Below are 26,232 nucleotides of genomic sequence, written 5' to 3'. Positions count from 1 at the left end.
AGCACCTCGCCCATGCCAGGCGAGCGCGTTACCGCTTGAGCCACATACCCAGCCCCTTCCAGCCCATTTTTAAAACTGTTGGTGGTGTTGCGCTTTGCTCATTCTAGATCCTTAGGGGATCTACAAAGATCACTCTTGCCTTATCAGTTTTTTTTCCCTGCTTATGAATTTTCTTGCCTTGTTTTCTCATTTTTCTTATACCAGTGACGTTTTATTATCTGTTACGCCCCTTTTCTCCTTCTTATGGGTCTGGAATAAGTAACTGGTGTTATTCAACATTTACCCAGATTTCACATGAATAGTTCCTTGGTGTCATTGTCTGTAATACCTATTTTATATATTTTGTAAAGACTAAATGAAGGTGTGGAGGGCAGAGGGCAGAAGTTAATTGGATTAGACAAAGGGTAATGAAGGGAATGGGGAATGGGAATAGGAAAGATAGTAAAATGAATCAGACATAACTTTTCTATGTTCATGTATCAATACACGGACAGTGAAACTCCATATCATGTATAACCACAAGAAATGGGATCCTAACTAGTATAAGTTACATTCCATGTATGTATAATATGTCAAAGTATATGCTACTGTCATGTATATCTTTAAAAAGCACAAATAAAAAAAGATTAAATGAAGTAATAAATGTAAGGCTCCTTGATAGTGCCTACTTAGAGATAAGCAGTAAATTTAAATTTTCATATGCTCTGTACCTTAATGTATATCAATTATTTTTCTTCCTTGCCTGTAAGGGTTATTTAAGGAATTCCCTCATAGTCATCTTTACTGGCTGTGGATTGATTTGACTATGGATTGATAAGTACATTTCCCCATTGTTTTGTGAATTTCCAATATGTTTAAATCCTCTTGAGAGTCTTTGTCCTGTTGAACAGTATACCACTTTCAAGGAACTAATACACAAGGTAGTGTATATTAGGCTATTCAAGTTGCCATAACAAAATACCATACACTGGATGGTATTGGTTTTTATAATAAAAAAATTACATAATTAAAATCAAAAACTTGATTTTATAATACTGGAGGCTGGGAAGACTAAGATCAAGATATGAGCAAATTTGGTTTCTTTCTTGTTTTTAAGCAGCTGCCTTCTCATTTTGGTCCTCTCCAGGTGGAGAAAGAGTTTTGGTGCCTCCTTTTCCACCAGTTCGGTCAGTTCAGAGCTCCACCATTATAATTTCTTTTAACCTTAATCACTTGAAAACCATATATATATATATTTTTAATTTTAATTTTTTTGTGGTACTGAAGATTGAACCCAGGAATGCTTTAACACTGAGCTATACCCCAACCCTTTTTAATTTTTTAGTTTCAGATAGGGTCTCACTAAATTCTTCAAACAGACCTCTAACATGCAATTCTCCTGTGAAAGACCATATCTTTAATGCAGTCATATAGGGGATTGGGGCTTCCATATATGAATCTGGCATTTGGCCCATAACACAGTTCTCTCCCATAAGTATTTTTATTATATTAGTGTGTTTATTATCACACATTATTATATATTTAAGGCCGTGTGTTTTGTTTGTTTGTTTGTTTGAAAGATATAATTTAATTAGATGATTCATCTTGTTGTCAGGTGAATGGAAGTAAATCATAAGTGGCAGTGTTTTGTCTTACTTCCATTAATATGAAGGAAGTAGACTGTATGTCTTAAGCCAAAAGCCAAATTTTTGCTGGAAGAGAGGAGTTCTACCCTGATATAGTTATTCTAGATTTTTATCACAAGGAGATGAGCCTGGATTATTTTTACCCTAAGTTTCCTGCCTGTTATTTGACATTTAGATTGTTTTTTTTTGTTTGTTTGTTTCAGAATATATCAGGAAATAAGACTGTGTTGGTAAATGATGTCCTCACTCATGTGAACTCTTCATCATGGGAGTTCAGTCCACAGTTGTCAAGTTGTGCTAACAGTGTCAACATTCCCCAGGCCTTCTGTTGATAGTGGGTTGTACTGATTGACTTTCCATGTTGCCAGTGTCCAACAGAGTTGCCAAGGTTGCTTTTCTTCTTCTTCATCATCATTATCATCATCATCATTGAGCCAAACACTCCGCCACTGGGCTTTTTATTTTATTATTTTGAGATAGGATCTCACTAGAAAACTTTTCTGCCTTTCAAGTAGCTGAGATTATAGGCTAATGCCATCATGCCTGGCTTATTAAAATTTTTAAACACTGTGAGTTTTATATGAGAAATAAAGTATTACATTGTTTGAATTTATATTTCTTCAATTATGAATGTGGTTGCATATTCTCTCATTGTCTTTTTAATATAAAATTTGTATAGCAGTTTTAGGTTTACAAAATTGTGTAGTCGGTATAGGGTATTCTCTTATAATCCCTCTACACATAGCCTCCCTCATTGACATTTCCTCTCAAGGGGTACATTTGTTAGAACTGATGAACCTGTATCCACACATTATTATCACCCATGGCCCATAGTTTGCGCTAAGGTTCACTCTTATTGCAGGTTCTTGTAGATTTGGATGAACCATAATGACACGTAGCCACTGTTGCAGTGTCATATAGAAGAATTTTGTTGCCCTAAAAATCATTGACTCCATCTTTCATCCACTCTCTTCTCTAGCCCCTGTCAACCAGTGATCTTTTTACTATGTAAGTTTTGCCTTTTCTAGAATGTTGTACAGTTGTAATTGAACAGAATGTACCATTTTCCCATTGGTTTTTTTTCACTTAGTAACATACACCTTAGGATTCTTCCATGTCGTCATGGCTAGATTATGCATTTTTTGTTTGGTGTGCATTACCACGAAAGTATACGTTTGAATTAGGAGGCACAAGATGTTCGTTTGTTCTGAAGGTAACTTTGATCATTTGGTTAAGGTGGTGATTACGTGAATTTCATGTTGTGAAGTTTTTATTTTTCTCTCTGTAATTGATGAATATTTTGTGAGATTTTTTGACATTGTATAAAACATCCTTTTTCTGATACTCTTACACACTAATTTTCAGCATCTTGCTTGAAGCAGTTATAACTATGATTTTGCCAAATGGTGATTATCTAATTGAAAGTGTTTACCATAGTCAGATTGTTGGTTTTCCTTCATAGGTTCCTTTTCTCTTTTTTTCCTTTTCTTCTTTTCTCAAAACACTTAAAAATTCTCACATGAGATATATCACAAAGAGGTCTCTTTTTTAAGAAGCAACCACAAAATTTCCTGAAATTATAATTATTCCTAAAATTATAACCCATAATTTTAAGATTGCCAAGCTTACTTTGATTTTAAGGCTGGAAGGAAAAGACCACTTAAATCATCTAGGTTAACAAGTAACTTAAACTTGGAAAATCAGGTTAAAGAAATCAAGGCTTGTCGTTTGTTCAGAATATTGCCTGCCTTCCAGAGGACTGGTTCCTTTCATTGTCTCAGGTTATACTCTATTCTTGGTTTAGAAATCAAGCTTCTAAGGTCTTAGTAGGAGGTGACTTTAAGGGCTTAAAAATACTGTTTGATGGACTCATGTCACTTTGATGCGCAGATAGAAGTCAGACTAGATAGCAGAGTAGTTCTAGAGAGCCAACTGATTTGGTATTTTGAGATTTTTAAAAAGCAAGTAGAAAACCAGTAGATGTTATTTTAACCACTGCCAATGTGGGATGTGGTTCACTTTGTTTATATACTCCAATATGAACCACTTATTAACTGGACTCTAAAATACACATAGCTTATGTATGTGCTACATATTTCATCACATTCTGAATGTGAGGTTGAATAATAATATAAGATTTGATGATTGATTTAGTTTTCAAGTCATGTTTGAACCTGCAAGTGGTTTGCAAATTAAATTATCACTGAATTTGCTGCACAAATAAAATTGGGCAGTATTTGGAAAGAAGCCTCAGGACACTACATGAGACCAAGTGTCTGCCCTTTGTCTCATACAACTAGTGACTGTTGAAAAAAAAAACTATGTGTCTGTGAGAAGAGACCTTTCATTGTTGCTAGGAAACCCAACTGTTTTGCATGATCTTGAGATTGATTTCAATTCATTTTTAGTTCAACACAAGAGCAGTAGAATGTTTTAAACATTGAAAAAGAAACCCTGAAAATCATCTAAAAATCTGTTTACAATTTCTTAAGCAGTATAGTTATCTCTCGATATCTGTGGGGGTTTGGTCCAATGGACCCCTCACAGATTTTCAAACCCACACATGCTCATATTTCTTATATAAATGGCATAGTATTTGCATGTAACTGAAGCATGTCCTCTGGTAGACTCTAATCATCTCTGGAATACTTATAATAACTAATACACTGCAAATACTATGTAAATAGTTTTTAAACTGTTTCAGTGATAAGGATAAGAAAAAAGTCTGCACATATTCAGTACAAATGTAATTTTAAAATATATATATTTTCAGTCCAAGAATATTTGAATCTGTAGATGCAAAACCCACAGGTGGAGGGTCATCTGTATATAAATAAAATTTCACAAAAAAGTAGAAATGGACATTTCCCTTTCTCAAAATCTCAGCTCTCAAAACTAATTGCTGTAATCAATTCAGCCTATATTTTTACAGATTTGTATCCAGATACTGTTATAGTTTGGATCTGGAGTGTTCCCCATAATTTCACAAATTGAAAGCTTTTTGGCTAGACTCTGTTGCTGTTTGGAAGTGGTAGAAACATTAGGAGGCAGAGCCTAGTGGAAGGAAGTTATGTCACTGGGGGCGTGCCCTTGAAGGGCATGTTGTGACCTTAGCTCCATCCTCTCTTTTTGGCCACCATGAAGTCAGCAACTTTGCTCTACCATGTGTTTCTCACCATGATGATTTGCCACACCACAGGCCCAAAGCAACCATGGAAAACCATAAGAATAAATCTTTCCTCCTTGTAAGTGTTTATCTCAGGCATTTTATTACGGCAATGGGAAATTCACACACACACATATAATATTTTTTTAAGGTGGTTGTACAAAATAAAAGTATTTTCTCTACGTTAAACAAGAAAGAATGAAAGATAATGTCAAACTAGGTTGCATTTTATTCTGATGACTTTGTATAGTGTTAAATACTGAGAGCATGAATTAGACTTTGAATGGTTATACATTTAGATGTGTAATCGATGTCATTTAAATTTTTTATTTTATTTCTATAAAATGAAAACTCCAAAAACATATTGTGACCATGAAGTTTTAATTGTTATTTATAGTAATTTGGCATTCTCACTTATGTGGTTTTTTTCCTTCATATTTTTGGACTATGTCTTGATTCATTTTGAAAGGGAATTTTTATTCTGGAGTGTACTTATGGTATTCTTATCTTACTTGGTACATATTAATACTAGACAAATGCAGACAGTAAATTCTAGTAGCTATTAAAAGGACTTGAAGTAGCGGGAATTTCTTATGGTATATTAATGCTTTTAGAAAACATTTTTAAAATTTATCAAACTTATATAATCTAGTTACCAGTTATTTTCCACTGAATGCAGGGAACCACGTTAATAGGTAGATGTATCCATGATTTCTCCCAGCCTTAATGGAGCTAATGATTCAATGGCAAACCAATTCCTAAGAAGACAAGGTAGGAAGATAATGGGAAGAAGATAAGCTCATCAACATCTAGGAGATGTGACAAAACCCTGGATGCAATCAAAGTCAACTTCACCATAAAATTGATAAATGTGGGAGAGGGGAGAAGAATCCAAGTAACCATATGCTAAGTGCCAAATAGGTGACCCGGATGTTTTAAAGTACTGTGAGCATTCGTAGAAGAAAGGACAGAAAATCATTGTCAGGTGGAGAGTGATGAATGCCTAGAGAATATGGTAGGAATGGAGCTAAGTTTATTAGAAGTGATAAAAAGGATTAATTCAGAGGTTTAAATATTGGTTCAGAAACATTCGCAATTGCACACATAAATATAAAGTAACATAATTTTAAATAAGATATGTGGGTATGAAGAGGAGATGGAGTAATTTGGACTTTTGGTAGTGATTTGGTCTGAACCAGTGGGTTTGGATGGTGTATCATCAATCTTTGCTGTATAACAAGCCAACCCCATCTTAAGAGGCTTTACATGAAAGTCATGTATTCGTGATCTTGCACAATGCTCGGCTAGATTAGGCTGGAATTGGAAGTACTGGGCTCATGCGTGGGACCTGCAGATAGTGAACTGAACTGGGGCTGTGTGTTCTAGGGTGGCTACATTTGGGTGGGGGAAGCTGTTGGTCAGACTGCAGTTCCTTCCCAGGTGGTTTGATACGTAGTGGCTGGGGTCAGAGGAGGGAAGGTTGAGCACAGAAAGTGCTCTTGAGAACTGAAGTCTCAGTTCACACAGCACTCTGACCACAATCTGTTTATTGATTAAAGCAAGGTCAGACTCTTTTTATTTTATTTTATTTTGGTATTGGAAATTGAGCCCAGAGGCACTTTACACTGCGCTATATCCCCAGCACTTTTTACTTTTTATTTTGAGACAGGGTCTCAGTAAGTTATTTAGGACTTCACTAAGTTGCCCACACTGACCTCGAACTAGCAATGCCTCTGCCTTAGCCTCCCAAGTCACTGGGATTATAGGAGTGCACCTCCGTGCCCAGCAGATGTGTTTATTTTTATGGGTGGAAGCAGGGAGACAGGAAGGAAAGAGAGGCAGGGAGCCATACATACCATCAGCTTATCCCTTAGGGCCGCTCCCAGCTCATCATCCAGCCATGAATGTGGGTGTCAGACAACAAGGTGGTCCAAGTGGTAGTGCTGCTTAATAACAGACAATGGTGGAACTTTGGGTTCTGTACACATTAGGTGCTTGATTTTATACTTAAGAAGATGTTAGGTTATCAACAAGGAACCACAGATGTGACAGTTCGTGCTGTGCATACTTTCATATTGTAAAGAGTAAAAAATACATGTTTTATATGATTTCATGGATAGACTAAATTTGTATTTCAAATCAAATATCGCTTGCTCAAATGTTTGATCTTGTTTGAAGATAGGTATTGAGCACACCTATTTTTAAGTGCAAATTGATGTGAATTGAATTACTTTTCTTTTGTAAAACAGAACTGAATTTATTGAGCTATTTTTCTCTTATAGATGAAAAACTAGAATAATTTTGTTTATAGTTTATTTCTACACTTTATGCATCTAAGATATACCAGTATTATAATAAACTATTACATATAATAGTTATATATAATAATATAGTACACATGTAACAAACTATCATATAGTGTGTGTGTGTGTGTGTGTGTGTATATATATATATATATATATATATATATATATATATATATATATAATATAAATATTAGCAAGGAGGAGACTGTGAGATCTTGCCTAATTGCAGGTTAAGACCTCTTTAATGAACCTAACTGGAAAAACGTTTATGGTCATTTTTTTTGTAGCTTAGGATATCTTATTTTACATATTTTTCAAATGTTGCCATCTAGCATTGATTTTTCTCTTAATTAGGATGTAAATGGAATTTCTGTAGCATACAAATTTCAGAATATGTTATGGGATTTAAAGATGTCTTTTTAAATATGATTTGTAGCTTTTCTAGAAGGAAATAGTAAGGGGTGAACAGTACAAAATGTCTTAAAGATAATATTGAAGTTAATTATTTGGCAAATTAAAAAAATTTAGTGATGGGTCATTTAATGATGGAGGTATGTTATGAGAGAATGCATTCTTAGTTGATTTTGTCATTGTATGAAGAGTGCATTTACATAAATCTGAAAGGTACAGTCCACTGTAGACCCATGCTATATGTTGTACCCACTGTTCCTAGGCTATAAACCTGTATAGCATGGTGCTGTGCTGAATACTGTAGGTAATTATGACAAAATGGTGTTTGTGTAGCTAGACATAGAAAGGGTACAGTAAAAATACTTTAGGTAATGGGAATTTTTCAGCTGCCTTATAATCTTATGGCTCCACTGTCAGATATGCAGCCCACCTGACTAAAATAGTTATGCAGTGCATAACTGTGTATAAATCAAGTGTTTCCTTTCATTTTGAATTGTCCTCATTGGAATTTCTTGCTTGTAAATATTTAAGCATTTAATAGAAACTGGGTAATCGAGTTTAATTTTAGAATTAAAGAAGGCAGAAAATGTGTCAAAATTTATCAGCTTGTGCCTCATGAACAATGAGTTCTCAGTGCTTCACGGCAGTTTGGCAAACATGAATTAATGTAGCCTTGAATCTGAATGACATAACTGACCTTTCAGATACTCTGCCCAAATACATTTTTAAACATCTGCTGGTGTGTAGAGACCCTCTGTTAGTAAAAACTTTTTAAATTTTTACACAATGCTGCAAAGTTCACAGTGCTCTTACAAGGAATTGTATGGTGTCAGGTAATATTAATAGTGTCATTCCATTTTTATGATGGCACCTCTGAATTTGAGCTCCATCCTTCTGGACCCAAACCCTGTCCTGTGTCCCTCACATCATTGTGCTCCCTTCAGTGGCTGCAAGGCCATATGTCAGAATCATCACAGATGCTCAGTTCTGTGTGTGTTTCTTTATACAGATTTCACCAGAAGTCTGAGTATCACCACTCCTGAACAGACGATTGAAAAAGCCAAAGGGGAAACTGCATATTTGCCATGCAAATTTACCCTTAGTCCAGAAGACCAGGGACCACTGGATATTGAATGGCTGCTCTCCCCATCTGATAATCAGAAGGTGGATCAAGTGGTGAGTCTGATACGTGCTTATTCGCTAGTGGATGTCTGTGCCTCTGTCTCTTGTGTCCATCACTGCTTATCACATAGATGGGGTGTAAGCAGCTGGGAAGAGAGCCCCTAACTGCTCAAAAAACTGAGTGCAGATGAGGAAGGGGGTCACACTGGTGGACACTGAGGACTTCTGAAATGGAGTGGAATGGATAAGTGTCCTAAGATTACAGAAGGGGACAGTCACTAGATTTCTTTAAGAAGGCTTCAGAGAGGAAGAGGAACTTGTGAAAATTCTAGAGATTTGGTTTTGAGGCAGGGCATAGTGAGAGGTGCCTGGGGTAGGCAGACCACCGCTCTGATGGTGTGGGCAAGACAGGAGAGTGTGGGCTTCGGGGCTTCGTCTGAGGCATACAACACGTGGGAAGCTTGTATCAAGGTGTGTGCAGAGACTAAAGCACAGTGTCACCTGAGCCTGGAGTGTCTTCATGGAAGGAAGACCCAGCTCTTCATGGCTGAGTGACAGACACAGCCTTATTCTCCACAGGAGTTGTGAGATGGGTGTGAAATTGGGTGCTCAGCCTTTAGTGTGTCCATTTCTGGGTTAAAAACCTAGCCTCAAACCTAAAACACAGAAAGATCTGACTAAAAGAAAAGTGGAAGGATTAGAGAGTGATTGCAGGAGAAGAGGCTTAGTAATTTAAGAATTATTAAGAATTTCAGGTATATATTATGTTAGCTGAACGTGTATTTCAGTTTATTTAAGCTAGTAGACAATGGTTACAGATGAGAATTTGGAGGACTGGGCTGGAGAGATTTTCATCCTTACTCCTGTGCAGTTACTTCAGTTAGCAGTTAGCATGAGCTGCATGCAAGGCAGGGTTTGATATGCTCTGGACAGTCCTTCGTTGCCGCCCATCTAGAATATATTCCGAGAAACTTGAGATGGCTGTGAAATAATCTGATGATACCACCTTTGTATATATGCACTTCTGGTGGACCGAAATATTATTATGTAGTTTGTGACTTTATATTGTTTAAGCCTTAAAACAATGCCCTGTCGTGTTGTGTTTTTCCCCCCCTTTTTTCACTGTGCTGGGTTTGAACCCAGGGCCTCGTGCATGAGCTCTGCCATGCAGCTACATCCCCAGCCCTAAAGTGAGAATTATTGTACATATGAAAAGGAGGAAAAAGGCCCGGAAATTTGAAGAAACCTGCGCAGAGTCACATAAGTGACCATCGATACGGTAGAGATTTTAATCTAGGTCTCTGTTATTGTCACACCTGCATTTATTTCAAAAATCTATTGCACTGGCCTTTCCTGCCTCCCATATTACATAAACCTCTGTTTCTTCATATGTGCAACAGGGACAGATATACCTACCATTTCAAGGTTGTTTTGAGATACTGTATGCACAGGCATGTTGTGGACTTATAAGTGATACAGAAATGTCAGTTGTGTACTGTGCCACATCAAATAGATCAGGCTTACATCTTAGCTGTGTTACTGGGTAGAAGTTGGTGTGTGCGAGCCACTAGCTCTCCTTAGGCTAATACATGAGGACATGTAAAATTGCCTGGTAAATAAATATTAATTCCTCACTTTGTGACCCCTTCTTGGGAAGATACTAAGGTAGTTTACAAGATAACTACCAGTGAGGACACATCTTGTTTGCCAGGCCCTTCTACTAAAGTGTGCATGTAGCAAAATGAGCTACTGAAAGTAGAATAGATTGAACTTTTTGGCCTTTCACAGCAAATAAGCCAGTAGTTTAATTCAAAGGATGCTAGAGCAGTCCATTTGTGGGATTCGCAGTGTTGCTGCTGACAACTGGGTGTGGCAGGAGGATGGAGCAAATAAAGTAATGGTGTGTGTTTACAGCATGAGCCAGCTGAGGGCCATTCACCTGATTTTTATATTTACTTAGCAAACTGGTTTGAGTTCATCCTAGTTGCAGACACTTGGTGTATAAATAAAAGATCTTTAAGGGATTAGGGGTCGGATCAGTTTGGTAGGGGAGGTAAAAATACAGAAAAAAATCCAAGTTCCTCCATTCAAGAAGTTCCTAAAGAATAAACAAGGTATTTTTAAATGGCCTTTATTCTGATTATACTGCCTATAATCAGCATCTCAGATTAAAAAAAAATTACTTGCAGGGTAGTTATACTTGTTTTCTTGATTATTATTTGAGTTTTGGCACTCATTGTTCTCTGGCCCTTGAGTCTCACGTGACCAAAAGAAGGAATTCATTAGTTCCTCCATGTGATAATGTGAAAAATTATGAGATGTTTTAAACTAATTTTAGAGATTATTCGAGTTGGTTACCACAGTTTGCTTCTAAACCAAGTTTAACACAGATTTTCTTTCTAAATCTAGCTTTTGGTGATTCCCGTTAAAATCTATAAGAGTGCATTGCTCTGAAAATGCAATGTAATAGGAAATGGTCTTTGCTTTTAGTCACAGAAGATTCATTGCCAGGTCCTGTTAACCTGGGTCCACTTATCTCAGCCTTATTTTATGATTTTTGTATATTAGAGTCTAGAGCCCTCAAGTACTTTTAACTATTAATATTAAAAATAGTTTTCTTTTTTTGTTAGATTCTACAGGTAAATTATGATAAATCTTTTGGGGAAGAGGTGGTATGTGTTTGATTTGTACCCTAAACTGATGCACTGTAACCTTCAAGGCAGTGGAAAAATAGAGTATATAGGAAGGAACAAATTTGCACCCTTGTGCAGTTTCACTAAATCTCTTTCTTGCATAGGAGTATTTATGTAGTAATGTTGAGTCTGCTTTCCTCCATTTAAAATGGGAGCATGGGACTATATTCAAGGATCCCATTGATCTCTTTCCATTTCCTCATTCTGTGATTTGGATGGTGGTTAAGTTTTGTCTTAATACAGTGTTTTTCTTCTTTTTTTGTCCTTGGATCCTACAATGTCATAGTGTATGCAGAGATCCTTTAATGATTCAGGTGTTTGTCCCCCTGTTTTTATTTTGGTTTTCTTTTAGATTATTTTATATTCTGGAGACAAAATATATGATAACTACTATCAAGATCTGAAAGGACGAGTACATTTTACAAGTAGTGATCTCAAATCTGGTGATGCATCAATAAATGTAACAAACTTACAGTTGTCAGATATCGGCACATACCAGTGCAAAGTGAAAAAAGCTCCTGGGGTTGCAAATAAGAAATTTCTGCTGACAGTTCTTGGTAAGTTGCTTTATTTGTGTTAACAGGTTACTTAGTTTTAGAGTCAGTGGTTATAGTATTGTAGTCACAGCATTTATGTGAGACAAAGCTTAAGTTTCATAGAGTAACAATTTTAAACATTTGAACTACTTCTGATGTTAGTTCTCAAAGAGCCTAAGACAGAAATCCCAGTATTGGTTTTTTTGGTTTGTTTGCTCATTTTTTTTTTTCTTTGTTTAGGATAAGGAAAATCAGAAGTGTCCCACTTGTGAAATTCTTAAGAGTTTAAAAATAAGGGGTGGGGATGTAGCTCAGTGGGAGATTACTTGCCTAGCACATGTGAGGCCCTGCGTTTGATCCTCAGTACTGCAAGTCAGTCAGTCAGTCGATCTATCAATCAATGGAAGTATCTTGTGGCCAGGAGATAGAACTCTTCTATGTTTTGAATATGGTTGGTCCCATCAAAACTCACAGACTTAATTTCCTAATGTAACAGTGTGTGAGAGGTGAGTAGATCTTTTAAGAGTTAATTAGGTCTTGGAGACTCCCCAGGTAGTCCCTATGGTAGTGGATTAGTTCTCATGACAGTGAGTTGTTAAATGGGTCATCTTCATTTCCCTATTCCTTTTTTCCTCTGATGCCCATTTTCCTTCTGCCGTGAGGCCTTCTGTAGAAGCCAAGCAGATACTGATGCCATACTCTTGAACTTTCAGAAATGTGTGTGCTTAATAAACCTCCTTTCTTTATAAATTATCCAGCCTCAAGTATTTTGTTGCAGCAACAGAAAACAGACAAACCCTAAACCAGGAGTTAAGAGATCTAAAGTTTTTTTGCCTTGTCCTCATAGTTAAATAGAACCTGCACATTTCCTTACAGTTTTAATTATTAAATCTCTCAGATCTCATTCAGTTCAAAGTCATTTCTGTGTGCTTTAAAGTTTTTACCTTTGTTATTCAAAGAATACATGAGGTTTCTATGATGAATAATTGGAGAATAATGCAGTATGGTAGCAGGAGTACTGAATTAGAGCAGGGCCATTAAACATCAGGTAGTTTTTTGAACCCCCTGTATCAATGTCTTTCATCCTTCAGGTGGAGGAGTTAGACAGTTGCTAGAATGTCTTGAGGTTCGTTTGGTAAGGAGGTGAATGTAAGTTACTTTCTAAACTGTCCAAGACTCCAGATTCTGTGATAATGTGTGTAAGCATTGTTAATCTCTTCAGATTGAGAAACTCTGAAATTTCAGATTATAGCGCATAAATAAACTTGTAAAATTTTGTTTACACAAAATGCATGATGGCTACCATGTAGAAAAATACAGCTGTCCATTTCTCTATTCTGAACCTGTCAGTCCTCCTGTTCTGTGACCTCTAATTTTGTTCTGGATGTCATTTGGAGATCTACTTTTTGTAAGAAATGGTGACTGCTAGAATTGTTTAGCATACCCAGAAAATAAAAAATCAGGGAGTGTCTTCCCATGTCAAATGTTACCATATTCTTTTGTTTTAAAGATCTGGTTAGGGGGGCTGGGGTTGTGGTTCAGTGGTGGAGGGCTTACCTAGCATACATGAGGCACTGGGTTTGATTGTTGGCACCACATACTAATAAATAAAATAAAGGTCCATCAAAACTAAAAAATATTGAAAAAAAAAAAAAAGATCTGGTTAGGGGTAGGATAGAGAAGTAAATAGTTGTGTTTGGGGCCAAACTCCTTTTGACACCAGCTCTTTTCTTAAGAATGAGTATCAGAACAGGGATTGTCTTGGTTGGTAAGGTGGGCTTCTGCTGGCAGCCTCATTGAGTGGGCATCTAAGGGGTTCTTGGTAAAAAGGATTCTATACTAAATGGCACTAGTTAAAATGTTTCCTATGGTATGAAAGCAGATGAACTGAACAAGAAACCCAAGGAAGGTCCGGGGTAACATTGGAAATCCTAGCTTTCTCGGTCTGTATTTTGTACAATGTAGTAACCTTATTTTTTTTGTTTTGTTTTGTTTTTAAAATAAACGTGTAAGCAGGTGAATGTTTCTTTAGCCGTGGTCTGAACTCTTATCCTAGGCCTAGAGATATCTGAGATTATAACTCTGACCACACCTTCTTTCACCACTATTCTCTGGGAAGCATTAAGATGAATATGGTCTTTTAATTGGTTCACGATATACAAGCAGATCATATCTGGTTATGGAATCAGCATCTGATTCCTCAGAATGGATAAGTGGGAAGCACTAACTGTCCTGTTAGCCTTGTGGAGGATTATTATAGTCAAGTAACCTTTGAATTCAAATCACCAGAGGGAGTAAGTTGGGGATATGAGGAGAGAGAAGGAAGTGGCAGCTGAACTTAAGCAGGAATGACTAATGCTGTGATCTCATGAGGCTGTCACAGATCCAGAGAGGAACTTCTCATAACTCTTTCTTGCATGTTTTTAGATGAGTCATGACCTCTGCTGGGAGAAACCACCAGAATTGTTTTCTCTAGAAAGTAAGAACTAGAAGGAAGCTTAGCTGTTAGCTTTGCCTGAAAATTCTGCAGTGGACAAATGAAGTGCCCTGTAGTGACCCAGCTAAGTGGTAGTACATAGGAGCTCTCACTTGGTTTGCTGGTGGTGGCTCTGCCTATTAATCCTTTGATTCTGAAGGAATTGCCACCATGACATTCACAGGGTGTGATGGTAGTTCATTCACTGAACCTGTATTCTGTGTGGCCATGAACCATGTGAATCATGACTTAGTTGACTGGATCTGAAGGGTGGCATGTTGCTATAACTTAACCGCATTACCAGAGCCTGCCCTGCTTTTTCAGATAGCCCCAAAATTCATACGGTAAAGAAGCGGAAATGGGTAATGATCACAAAGGTAAAGGTTGATATTGTGGTCTTATATCACTAATGCCTTCCCCTGGAGCTCTGGAAAGGTCTTTTATGGAGACCTTTTTATATGAAGAGTTGTTTAAGAGTATAGTAAACATAACTGATGGTCTCCTAGATGTAAACGATAAACAACACCATGCTATCAACTCAGGCAGGGCAGTTTGTATAGTGGTTCAGTCAACTCTGACCATAAACGCTCTGGGGAGGATTTGCAAGCCATTGATACAGGCCAGACCTCCCTAACTCTTTTTAATTGAAATAATTTTTATTTAATAGAGATATTGGGACAATACAAGAGAGTTTCTGAGAATATAACCATCATCTAATTTCCCTCAATTTTAATATCTTACAAAATCATGTTGCAATTGTCAAACTCAGAAATTAACATTGATACAATACTATTAACTAAAATACAGACTAATTTGAATTTCACAGTTTTTCACTAATGTCCTTTTTGTACTAAGATGACATCTAGAATCCATGTTGCATTTAGACTCCTTAATCTCCTCCAGTCATGTCAAGGGGTACATGATGTCATATGTTATTGTTAATCATAATTTCTTGGTTTAGGTTTTATCTGATATGTTTCTCCACCATAAAGTTGCTATTTTTCTCTCTGATTAAAATATAAAATATATGTAGATAGATAGATAGAGGATTCTATCTTAAGGATACTAAGATATATGTATCTTAAGGATACTATGACTGTGAATAAATATCCTGTTTCTCTTAATTTTTGCCCATTGAATTTAGTATGTATTGATGGCTTTTGCTTGGAGTCTGGATATTTTTAAATCAAGCAGAAATGGCATTCTTAGAAGGATGATGTAAGATAAAAGTGTAATTTGTCCCATGTAGGGCTTTAGAATGTATTTCCTGAAGGCTACGGTGGCCACTAACATGGGAGGATGATTCAGTACCAGTGTAGAGCACAGCACTACTAAGTTGATGGGATGCTATGGCTAAGTGCAACTTGGTGGTCACAGTGATCTTAGGGCCACACTGACAATCATGGAGACAAATGTTCCAAGGACAATGAACAGGTATTCTGGAAGCCTAGACCAGAGAAACACGCAAAGGGCGAGACATTAACTGTGTTGCCTTTGTGGTTTTCTTTCTTCCATGTCAGCACCGAGTATCATGTGTGAAGAGTTAATTCTCCCTGTTGTGTAATGACTGGGAATTGGCATAAAAGAAGACTTTCTTCTCCATTAGAAAGGAGTTGGGCCACTCCTAAGTAAAGCTCAGAAACCACTGTTGATAAAATCTTTTTTTTTTTGATTCACTGTCTCAGAGACACTGAATATCCTAAATGGCCACTTTAAATAGCCACCTATTATTGGAAGTGTTGGTATATCAAAGAGGAAAGTTTACCACAGAAAAGATAAGGATTTGAATTAGGGTTTTAATACTGTATTACCGCTAGCTGTTTGATATGCAAAACATTGCTTTAATATCTTATTTTCTGTTAGTATATTCTAATAAAGGATTCATTGACAGTTCAAAGAAATGAAGACAAATAAGACTCATTTCATTGAAGATTCACAGGGTAAAATAATTTACCAAACTTATTTAAAAGTTCAATGGATATAGTCTCTAGAGTAACTGATCAGTCTGGAAAAAAAAAAAACACTTTAGAAAAATCAATAATGTAGTTAAGTACATCTGTGGATTCTTACTAATTAAAAAGTATGAGTAGTGAAAGGGACATAAAAGGGAGAAATCAAATTTGCTAAGAGTAGTAAGAAATTTTGATCATGATTGACAACCTTATTTGAAGATACCCCACTGGCATGGTCCCATGCCTTGGGACCATGACATCCTGTTGTCTGCCTCTGGGAAATATTTTGGCACTTTTTTATAGAATTAAACATACACTCACCATATGACTCAAGCAGTTGCCAAGAAAAAGGAATGCCAATATTAGAGTGTTCAAGCAGTGGTGTTCATAATAGTGCAAAACTATAAACCCCATTCATCTTTCTTCATAGTAATGAAGGAATAAAAACGCTTCCAGGACTTTAAGAACGAAAGCCAACTTAGACTGAAAAAGAAAAAAAGCATTCCTAGCAGATATTGGGCTGGGAAGAAAAATTATGAAGTCAACTATAGAATTTACAAGAAACACTGTTTATCTCAAGGTCATAGAGCAGCAGCAAAATATTGACAATTATTGTTTTTTTAATATTGTTCCCAGACTCCCTTTGCAGTACACATCCCCCACTAGGGTGCTAATTACTGAAGGGTCCTACCCATTGACAGCATCCATTCCACATTTGGTTCCCACTTCTAATCGCTCCTCAGAAACAGCTGATCAAGAGCTGCTGTTTTCCTGAGTCTCCTTAAAATCCACAGGATCCCCCCTGGCCAAGTAGCATTCCACAGAGCCTCATAGTGCCTTCCTCTCTGGTCATTCTGATATTGACAGATGACACACTTGCCCCTGGTCAGTTTGGCCAATTAGACTTAAACAGTAACCCCCTAACTGGAAACCATGTTCATTAGCAGGTAAATGGAAGAGCTCATGTGCTATAGCCATTCATTGACTCTAATCTGCAGTAACAAAGAATGGCTCCTGACGTCCAACAACATGGATCAGTCACAGAAACATGCTGAACAAAAGATGTAAGATAAAAAAGTACATACTGTAATGTTATTCTTCACTCATGTGATTCTAGAAGAAGCAGAACTAATCTATAAGGATAGAAATCGAATTAGGGGATGCCTTGGGACCAGGGTTTTGAATTGAGATTGACTACAGTCAGCATGAGGGAACTGTCTTTGGAGAGAATTGGACTAGGTATACAGTTGGCCCTTTGTATCTTCCACAGCCTCAGATTGTACAACTGTGGATTGAAAATATTTGAAGAAAATTTTGAAAGCATATGGGTTTTTTCTTGTCATTTTTCTTTAATCAATATATTATAACTATTTATGTAGTATTTAGATTGTATTAATATTATAAATAATCTAGGGATGATTTAAGTCTGCAGGGGAAGGTTATATGCAAATACTATTTTATATAAAGCACTTGAGTATTGTAGTATTTTGGTATCTACACTGGGTTGTGGAAGCAGTTTCTTCCACAGGTACCAAGTTATAGATGTAATAAAGTTTGCTAAATGTGATAAACTCACATGACTAACACATGTTAATTTTATTATTTAAATATTATGCCTTAATGCAATTCAGCAGGAGGGCATGTAATGCCAGGGTATTAGTCCAGGTTTGGGGTAATGGGTTGGCAGCTACTTTAAAGAGTTACTTAGAGAGATACAGATGACAGCCTCTGATTTACCTTTATAACACTGCTCTCTCAATGGATCTGAGCTAATATAAAGATAGACTGTTAAATGTCTCTGCTGCACTAAGTGAATTGTCCCTGTTATCAGCATTATTGATTATAAATCCCCTGATTGTCGGGTAACGGCACCAAGAGATGTGACTTGGCACATACTCCAAGAGGGCTACATTTCAAGCACGACGGAGAGTAGGTAAGGAGGGGAGCGGGAGCTTTCTAGAGTCTCAAGTGGCCCAGCCCGCATCATCCTTGCTTTTTTTTCAAATGTGCCTCATGGAATGGAGGGCACCAAGCTGCGCCTGAGATGTTGCCCGACCTCCTCATGCAATGGCTGCTTTCCCGAGCTTGTTATTACCTGTTTTGTGTTTGATAGAGCTGGATAAACTGTGCTGACAGCCTATTGTGATCTTTCCATTCTTTTGTCAATTCTGAACCCAGGACCAACTGATAATGAGTCAGTGGTTGTACACCCCATGCTGTGTGCTTTAAGTCATGTTATCAAGATAATTTCCTTTCTCGTATAAAGTTGTAATTTCTTTTTTTTTTTTTCTTTTAGTTAAGCCTTCAGGTACAAGATGTTTCATTGATGGATCAGAAGAAATTGGAAATGACTTTAAATTAAAATGTGAACCAAAAGAAGGTTCACTTCCATTGCGATATGAATGGCAAAAATTATCTGACTCCCAGAGAATGCCCACTTCGTGGTTAGCAGGTACTGCTGATGATACAAACTGTACCATGTGCCACTGATTTGGACTTAAATCCAGTAGGGTTTGTATGAGTATTTACATACTAATTCCCTTTTCTGTCCAGAACAAATTTTCCATGGGAATTATTCAGTGCTTTATAATGACAGCCTAGTGTCATAAATGAAGAAATATTTCTGTAATGATTTTACTTTTTAGAATATTATAATTACTTACATTGGTACATTTTATTTTTAATTGGTGGTAAATGATCATGACCATAAATTATTTAGTGGCTAAAGAACAGCAAGAGTTGGATCTGGAATGTTTTGCCTAGATTCATGTTGATGCTACAGTAAACCAGAAAGTTACAAATGGACTAATTCTGATTGCTCATCTGTTTATTATAATTGACCTATTAGTTCAAACTGATTACCATGCTCTACCTTCTTCCTTTCCACCCCACTCTGATCTCCAGTAGGTTTTCTCTCTACCCCTCTCTTTTTTTTTTTTTTTTCAAAATAGAGGCCAAACTGCGTGAATGATGCCTTCTGATTTTCATGTGTATGTTTTTCTTCCATCTAGGGCGATAAAATAGATCTTGCATATTTTCCTGCTGAATGAAAGAGCCATTGTGGAATAAGTTGTTTCTTTTTTTAATAATCAGATGTGACCCAAAATGGGATTGTCACTGCTACACAGTAGACCAGCACCCTTGCTTTAGCTGAGGATCTGTGGATGAGGGATTGTGGAGACTTTTGCCTTGGCTGTAGGAATGTCAGGCATGCTTGTTTGAATTCTAGAGATGTGCATGTGGCTTCAGGGCATTTTGTTTGCGCCCAGCATTTTCTGTCTTCCTTTCAGTTGGACTGTCAAACGTGGTAGGGTTTAACTTTATTAAAAGGGTCAGAGTGATACATACTGTAAACGTGAGTTTGCTTGTGGGTAAGGGTGGAGCTCAGTGGTGGAGCTCTTGCCTAGGTCTGTGTTCCATCCCCAGCACAGCAAAGAAAAAGACTGTTTTTTTTTTTCTCCCCCCCCCCCCCACTCTACCATAGAAATGACTTCACCTGTTATATCTGTAAAAAATGCCACTTCTGAGTACTCTGGGACATACAGCTGTACAGTCAAAAACAGAGTGGGCTCTGATCAGTGCCTGCTTCGCCTAGATGTTGTCCCTCGTAAGTATCTTTCTGTTTTGTTATTTTTTTACATTCTTCTTTAGTTGTCAGCAAGGGTGTATTGAGGGCATGGGGATGCCAACTTTGATCAGAACACACTTTGGCTGGGTTATTACCTTTTCTACCCATGGAGAGGGAAAGTACATTTTATTGATAAAACCTGCATCTTTTTAATAATGTTAAGAAGAGCCACATTCCCAGCCAAGCTTATTTTTTTATTTCGAGACAGTCTTGCCAAGTTTCGTGGATGGCCGTGAACTTGTGATCCTCCAGCCTCCAAAGTAGTTGAGATTACAGGTTTGCACCAGTATGCCCAGTTAGAACATTCTTATATGCTAACAAAGATAATTTTGAATATTATTTTAGTCTGGTTTTACCATTTTTATGCTGGAAATATACAGTTCAGAAGAAAAGTCTTTTAATAGATTTTTCCTGCTGGATCACAAATAGCTAAGTAATTTGTCTCTTAAAAGTTAATATATGCAACAAAATCAATCAATTAGTATAAATATATATCCCATTTTCCATATCAATAGATTTTTTTAAGTATTCTTATTAACATCTCATTCTAGCTTCAAATAGAGCTGGAACAATTGCAGGAGCTATCATAGGAATTTTGCTTGCGCTCGTGCTCATTAGTCTCATCGTCTTTTGCTGTCGTAAAAAGCGCAGAGAAGAAAAATATGAAAAGGAAGTTCACCATGATATCAGGTAATTAAATGAAAAGAGGGGCCTGACAGATTTATATCACCTGTATCTCTGAAGAATTAGTTCTCTTAAGCATCTGCAGCACGCTATTTCTTTCTGAAAATTGAGTGAAAGTGTTGGCTCCTCCCATAACACATTTCAGAGCATTTACTTTGAATTTCAAATACACTGGCCCAACCATATTTCATTATTCTCTGCCCAGATTTTCTTGTACCCCATTTTGAGAACTACTGCAAAATATCAAGACTACCTTGCCTGCCTTTTCACAATAAGATGGCAGGAATGAAGTTTTAAGAAATGGAGCAGAAGTTGAGGTTTGACCTAATCATATAAAGTGATATGGATAGTTTGTTGAACTGTTGGTAGTATAATTTTATTTTTCTAACCAGTAGATAACATATTGGATTATAGGAACTTAAAAAATAATAATACAGGACATAATTTAACACCCTTAAAGTTGCATTTGGTAGGTCTGGGGTGGGGTTTGAGCACTTATACTTTTAAAGTACACTGAAAGTTACTCAGATGTATGTCCTTTGTTGGTAGTTGATATGAAAATTCTTAAATCTCAATTCCCAGGTTTTACAGATTTAGATCTGCAAGGTTTTCAGATAGACAACTTTCATAGCCAAAAGGTTTTTTCCCTCCCTTTCCTTTTTTTAGGGGATAAAATTTATATCTGTGGTGTTAATACTTTTAGAAAGTATTATATCACTATAATTAGATCCTCTTCATCATAGAAACTAGAATATGGAGCTATTCAAGATTTAATAAATAGAGCCTTATAAAAGCATACACATTTGTGTAGAAATCACATTTCATGTTGTGAAATTATACACTCTTTAATCAATAAAGCGGATCAGTTAGGCTCAAATACACAGTTCATGACATTATACCTTGTTATGTTTTTTTGTGTGTGCATGTGTCTGTGTGTGACACAAATTTTATATATTTGTATTTAAATAGAGGCCCTTCCGCATGATTCATATCTTACACAACAGTAGATTTTTAAAAACTTGTTTATTTAACTTGCATTGTGGACTGTGCTTTCCAGGGAAGATGTGCCTCCTCCAAAAAGCCGAACATCTACTGCCAGAAGCTACATTGGCAGCAATCATTCATCCCTGGGATCCATGTCTCCTTCCAACATGGAAGGATATTCCAAGACTCAGTATAATCAAGTACCAAGCGAAGACTTTGAACGTACTCCTCAGAGTCCGACTCTTCCACCTGCTAAGGTAGCTGCCCCTAATCTAAGTCGAATGGGAGCGGTTCCTGTGATGATTCCAGCACAGAGCAAGGACGGGTCTATAGTATAGAGCCTCTTACCTCTCTTCTTTGTTCTCAGTGTTTCTTTTCTTCTCTTGATATATTAAAACCTATTCTAGTCTAAATTTTGTTACCAGCCTCAAAAAAAAAAAAAGTTAACCAGAAACTGTAAGAAATATGCTTCACAAAGTTTTGTTTGTTTATATTGAAACAATAAAGTTAATATAGTTAGTAAAGACAAATTCATCATCTGGAAAAGGTGGATTTTTTAAAAGAGGTTGATTTCAAAGGTATCTGAGTATTAATATATAAGCACTTTGAATATTAAATCACAGGTGAAGAAATTTGTAAACATACATGCATACTAGATTGATACTTGAATCATCTGAAAGTGGTAATTAATTTCTACCATTATTTTAAAGATGTTTGTCTCATTTATTTATGACTCAACAATGTCTCCCAAATTAGTAAAGAAATACCCATGGCAAAAATACTCATGTATGTTTATACTTGTTTTTCTAGCCTCTTTGAAAACGCTAAAGATGTTTGGAATATCTCCAATAATGGAAAACACTACAGTATTTTAGAAATGACTAGTTTTACTGCTAAGCTATTCATAAGCCTTGGGTAGGAAATGGTTTTTAATTGATAGACTGCTATAGGCAACAGGGCCATCATAACCTCTCTTGTATGCTCAAGAACAGAAGCATCAACAGATTCAGTTAGAACATTTGCTTCAGCTACATATAGAGTTGGCACCATTGGTCTAATAGTAGGGGCAGATTTTAAGTGTTGAATGGTCTGATGCGTTGAGGCCTATGGCCATCTGCATGTGGTGACCAGATCCAGATGTATTTCACATTGTCCAACTAAAAACTGGCTCTCCACTTTAGGTGATGTTTTTCTAATAAGATAATGTTGTAATTCATTTATTATTTGACAGTTATAAATGAAAATTCCCTAATTATTGATACTAAATTTTAAGTGGTGTTTCGTTTGTTTTGGTGTATTTTTTGTTTTGGGATGCATATTATATATACTTACCTTCTTGAATGCAATTCCTGGAGGGTATTTTCATCATAGACTCAGAAATTCAATACATTTTACACAAATAAAGATCCTCCATCAATTCTGTACTGCAGACTTTGGAGGATGTACAGTTGCTGTTGTGTGGCCAAACATGTCATCGTGTAGTTTCAGCAAATCAAGTTGAGCTTTGAAAAAATTTGAGTCTTAAGTTTTGTGAAAGCAATTTATTCTTAAAAGAAAAGAAAATGGAGTAAAGGGAGTACTCCTGCCTGCCAAATGTGTTCAATAATGTTTAAGTAGAAGAAAGTGGATTTATTGTATTTCCCTTAAGATTGTGAGGGAATGTGCATATAGTAGAATGAGCCAACAGTTTTATAGTATATAAGGTCTGTAATAAATTATTTCATTAGCTCTAAAGCCTTTTCCCTAGATTTTAGTAGGGAGTTGGTTTCTGTTAATCTCTTTGGGTGCTGTGGTGGTAAATGCTACATTATGAATTAATGTTGGCATGTATTCACAATTAGGAAGAGTGTTGTGTATACTTTTTAATGGTAAACTTAAGCTGAATGTCTGCATAATGGATTAGTGTACAGTTTTACATATTTGGAAACATTTTAAGTAGATTTTTAACCTTACATAAAGTTGCTTTTTATACTTGTGTTAACATCTTCATCTGTGCCTTTTTGGGTAATTTGATTTCTATTATGATCTGGTGCCTATGAGCTAGCTATCACCTACCTGAAAGGTGCTTAGAGGTGAAGGTACTGTTTCTGAAAACACATCACTGTGACACCTTTCTACCCTCATTCTTTGAATCTTGACTCTTCCTTTCTTTTCTTTTTCAAAGTAACTTCAATAATTGTGTTCTTCATAAAAATTTAAAAACTTTAATATCCCCAATACTCTTTGACTGTGTTTCTGATTTTGAAACAGTAACTATTTTTGAATGCTAGATGTTTGGCTTGTTTTTTAAAGATATTAGGAGACTAAAACAGAACACAGACTTTAATAACAAAAGATTTTTGGCCTGTCCTATTTCTGATTTTCATATAGTGAAAATTATGCTATTAATCAAAGTAGAAATTATTATGGAGAGTATACCTGTGTAAGGTTTTCCTTATGTTAAACTCTGTATTGGATTTAACTGTAAGTAAATCAGAATCTCTTCCAAAAAGTAGTTTAGTTTAGATCCATAGCAACTGTAATCCAAAAAACAAGCTTGTGAAAAATCACTTGTGTAACCTGAACAAACCTTTCAGGTATGATTAGGTTTAGAGGACCCAGCTCAGTTTTAGGCTTAATATTTTCTTTATTTACTTTTATTGTAAATTTCACTTGATCTAAAGGTCAGATAGTACTAGTAATTTCCCAAATAATTCTCACTGTTAAATTTTAATTGAACCAGATATCAACTATTTATTCTAGAATTACTATTCATGTGATCAAATAGTTCAATAAAAAAAATTATTAAACTATTTCAACTAGAGCATAGTAATATCAGTCAAGGACAACACTGCATCTTCAAAGCAAAACTGTTTGATTCCACTTTATTCCTGAGAGACTTTAGTACCATCTTTTAAATAAGTTACATTGGATAATTTGAAGAGAAACGATATTGTGGATTAATATGGTTCTGTGTTTTGAATATGGAGTAGTTTATAGGTATTCTTATTATTATTGACCAGTGTTAGAAAGCCTCCCCACCTAAAAAAAGTCTCATTGATTATATTCACCAGTTATTGTGGGCAAATTTTCTTTATATTTAAGCTGTCTGCCAAGGATTTGTTACAGTAGAAACACAGCCTGAGTGTATCATAGGGGGAAGTTAATTGAAAACTTAAAAATCCATATAGATTACAGATACAAAGGAATATCTGATTTCTGTTAGATAATTTTAAAAATTTTAGAATGGGTCCTGGAAATTTGGATCAAGTAAAGGGGCAAGTAAACATTTTGATTAAATATAAGAAAAACTCATTGCATGAACTTGGCTATCAAATTCTGTAATATGTGGCTTATTAAAATAACTTCTCAGTCTCTTTTTGTGTGTGTGCAGCATGTAAGTTTGAAGTTACATGTGAATGTTTATAGTTTTTTTCTAATTCTCATTTCAACAGTGTTTAGGGCTTTCAGATGCCTTATTCTAGTGTAAACAGGAAAAGTCCATATTTTTTGTGGTTAATGCTTTGGTGTGTCACATATGGAGTAGTTTGTAGAAAATGTTGGCACAATTTTAGATTTTCAGTGGCTTGTGACATTATATATTATATATATATATGTATATATATATATCTTTATAACATTTCCGTGTTCACTAGTATAAATGTTCTGGGCAAGTTTTAATATTTCAAATGCCTTTGGATATTCTAGTAATAAAGGCAACATATTCTGCAATAGGATTTCATACTTATTTGCCTGCTTCAATACTAAAATAGTCTATAACTGAGCACAAACTCCTTTCATAATTGTTATAGAAGAAGCAGGGAAGAACGATAAATAAATTCTGTGAATTGTGGTTCTGTTTATTTCTCTTAAGGGAAGGCTGATCATTTATCTTATGGATATTAACATTGGTCTATTATTAATTAAAATCCAATTTTACAAAATACGTATCCTATTTTGTAATTTAAGAAGACATCGATTATAAGTTGGGTTTGGTTTTCATCATGGACTCTAAAGGTTCCATCAAAGAAGAGTGAGCTCTGTTTCCTGCCAGCTTGTTTTAACAACACAAGTATTAAGAGAACCACAATTCACTGATGCACTTATTCTTGTCCCTAACTGTGAATTTTAATGGTAAATACACTTGTACTACTGAGAACTATTTTGACACTTCACATTTGAAAAATAGAGCATTGGTAATATCAGTTGCAGATTTTGTATTTAAAATTTCTGGCTTACATATCCAATGGTGCAGATTTTGAAATTTGTAAGAACAAAACTTGTTTAAAAAACCAAGAACTTGCTCTTATAGTTTTGTGACCTTGTGTACTTTTGAAATAAAACCAAGAAAGCAGTTCTCTGCCTTGTGGTGTGGCTTTATTATGCCTTTTTCAAAATGTGTACTAAAGCTTCAATATGTTATTTTTTTTTTCCTACTTTTCTACATGGAGGTTTCCTTTCCCCGGCCCCCATGTATCCTTTAAACAGGAAGAATAAAGATTGTAACAACCATATATCAGTGAATATGTGTCAAATATACATATTTATTTTCTCACCCCTGTGTCTTTATATGATGGTATATATTTGAGATGGACCCTCCAAAGTTATGTCATTTCAGAATTTATAATATAAATTCAGTTTTTCAGCTGAATTAAAAATAAGCACACATT

General features: G+C 35.9%; 1 protein-coding gene across 2 annotated transcripts in view; it reads left to right on the top strand.

Moving 5' to 3' along the window:
- Cxadr (CXADR Ig-like cell adhesion molecule) overlaps positions 1–26,232 on the top strand; it is a 60,741-nt gene that overhangs the window by 16,705 nt on the left and 17,804 nt on the right. The window contains exons 2-7 of one of the 2 annotated variants that reach the window (XM_071615120.1): positions 8,518–8,684; positions 11,676–11,880; positions 18,584–18,739; positions 19,772–19,894; positions 20,467–20,605; positions 21,657–21,840. In XM_071615120.1, the coding sequence (XP_071471221.1) occupies positions 8,518–8,684; positions 11,676–11,880; positions 18,584–18,739; positions 19,772–19,894; positions 20,467–20,605; positions 21,657–21,840 (974 nt within the window). Of the gene's footprint in view, positions 1–8,517; positions 8,685–11,675; positions 11,881–18,583; positions 18,740–19,771; positions 19,895–20,466; positions 20,606–21,656; positions 25,876–26,232 lie in introns of those variants that run through there. The other variant, XM_027929267.2, reaches the window with a different exon arrangement.

Source organism: Marmota flaviventris, chromosome 8 (assembly GCF_047511675.1).
Source record: "Marmota flaviventris isolate mMarFla1 chromosome 8, mMarFla1.hap1, whole genome shotgun sequence".
Lineage (NCBI taxonomy): Eukaryota > Metazoa > Chordata > Mammalia > Rodentia > Sciuridae > Marmota > Marmota flaviventris.
The sequence above is the reverse complement of the archived record's forward strand: the minus strand, read 5'-3'. Positions and strand labels throughout refer to the sequence as shown.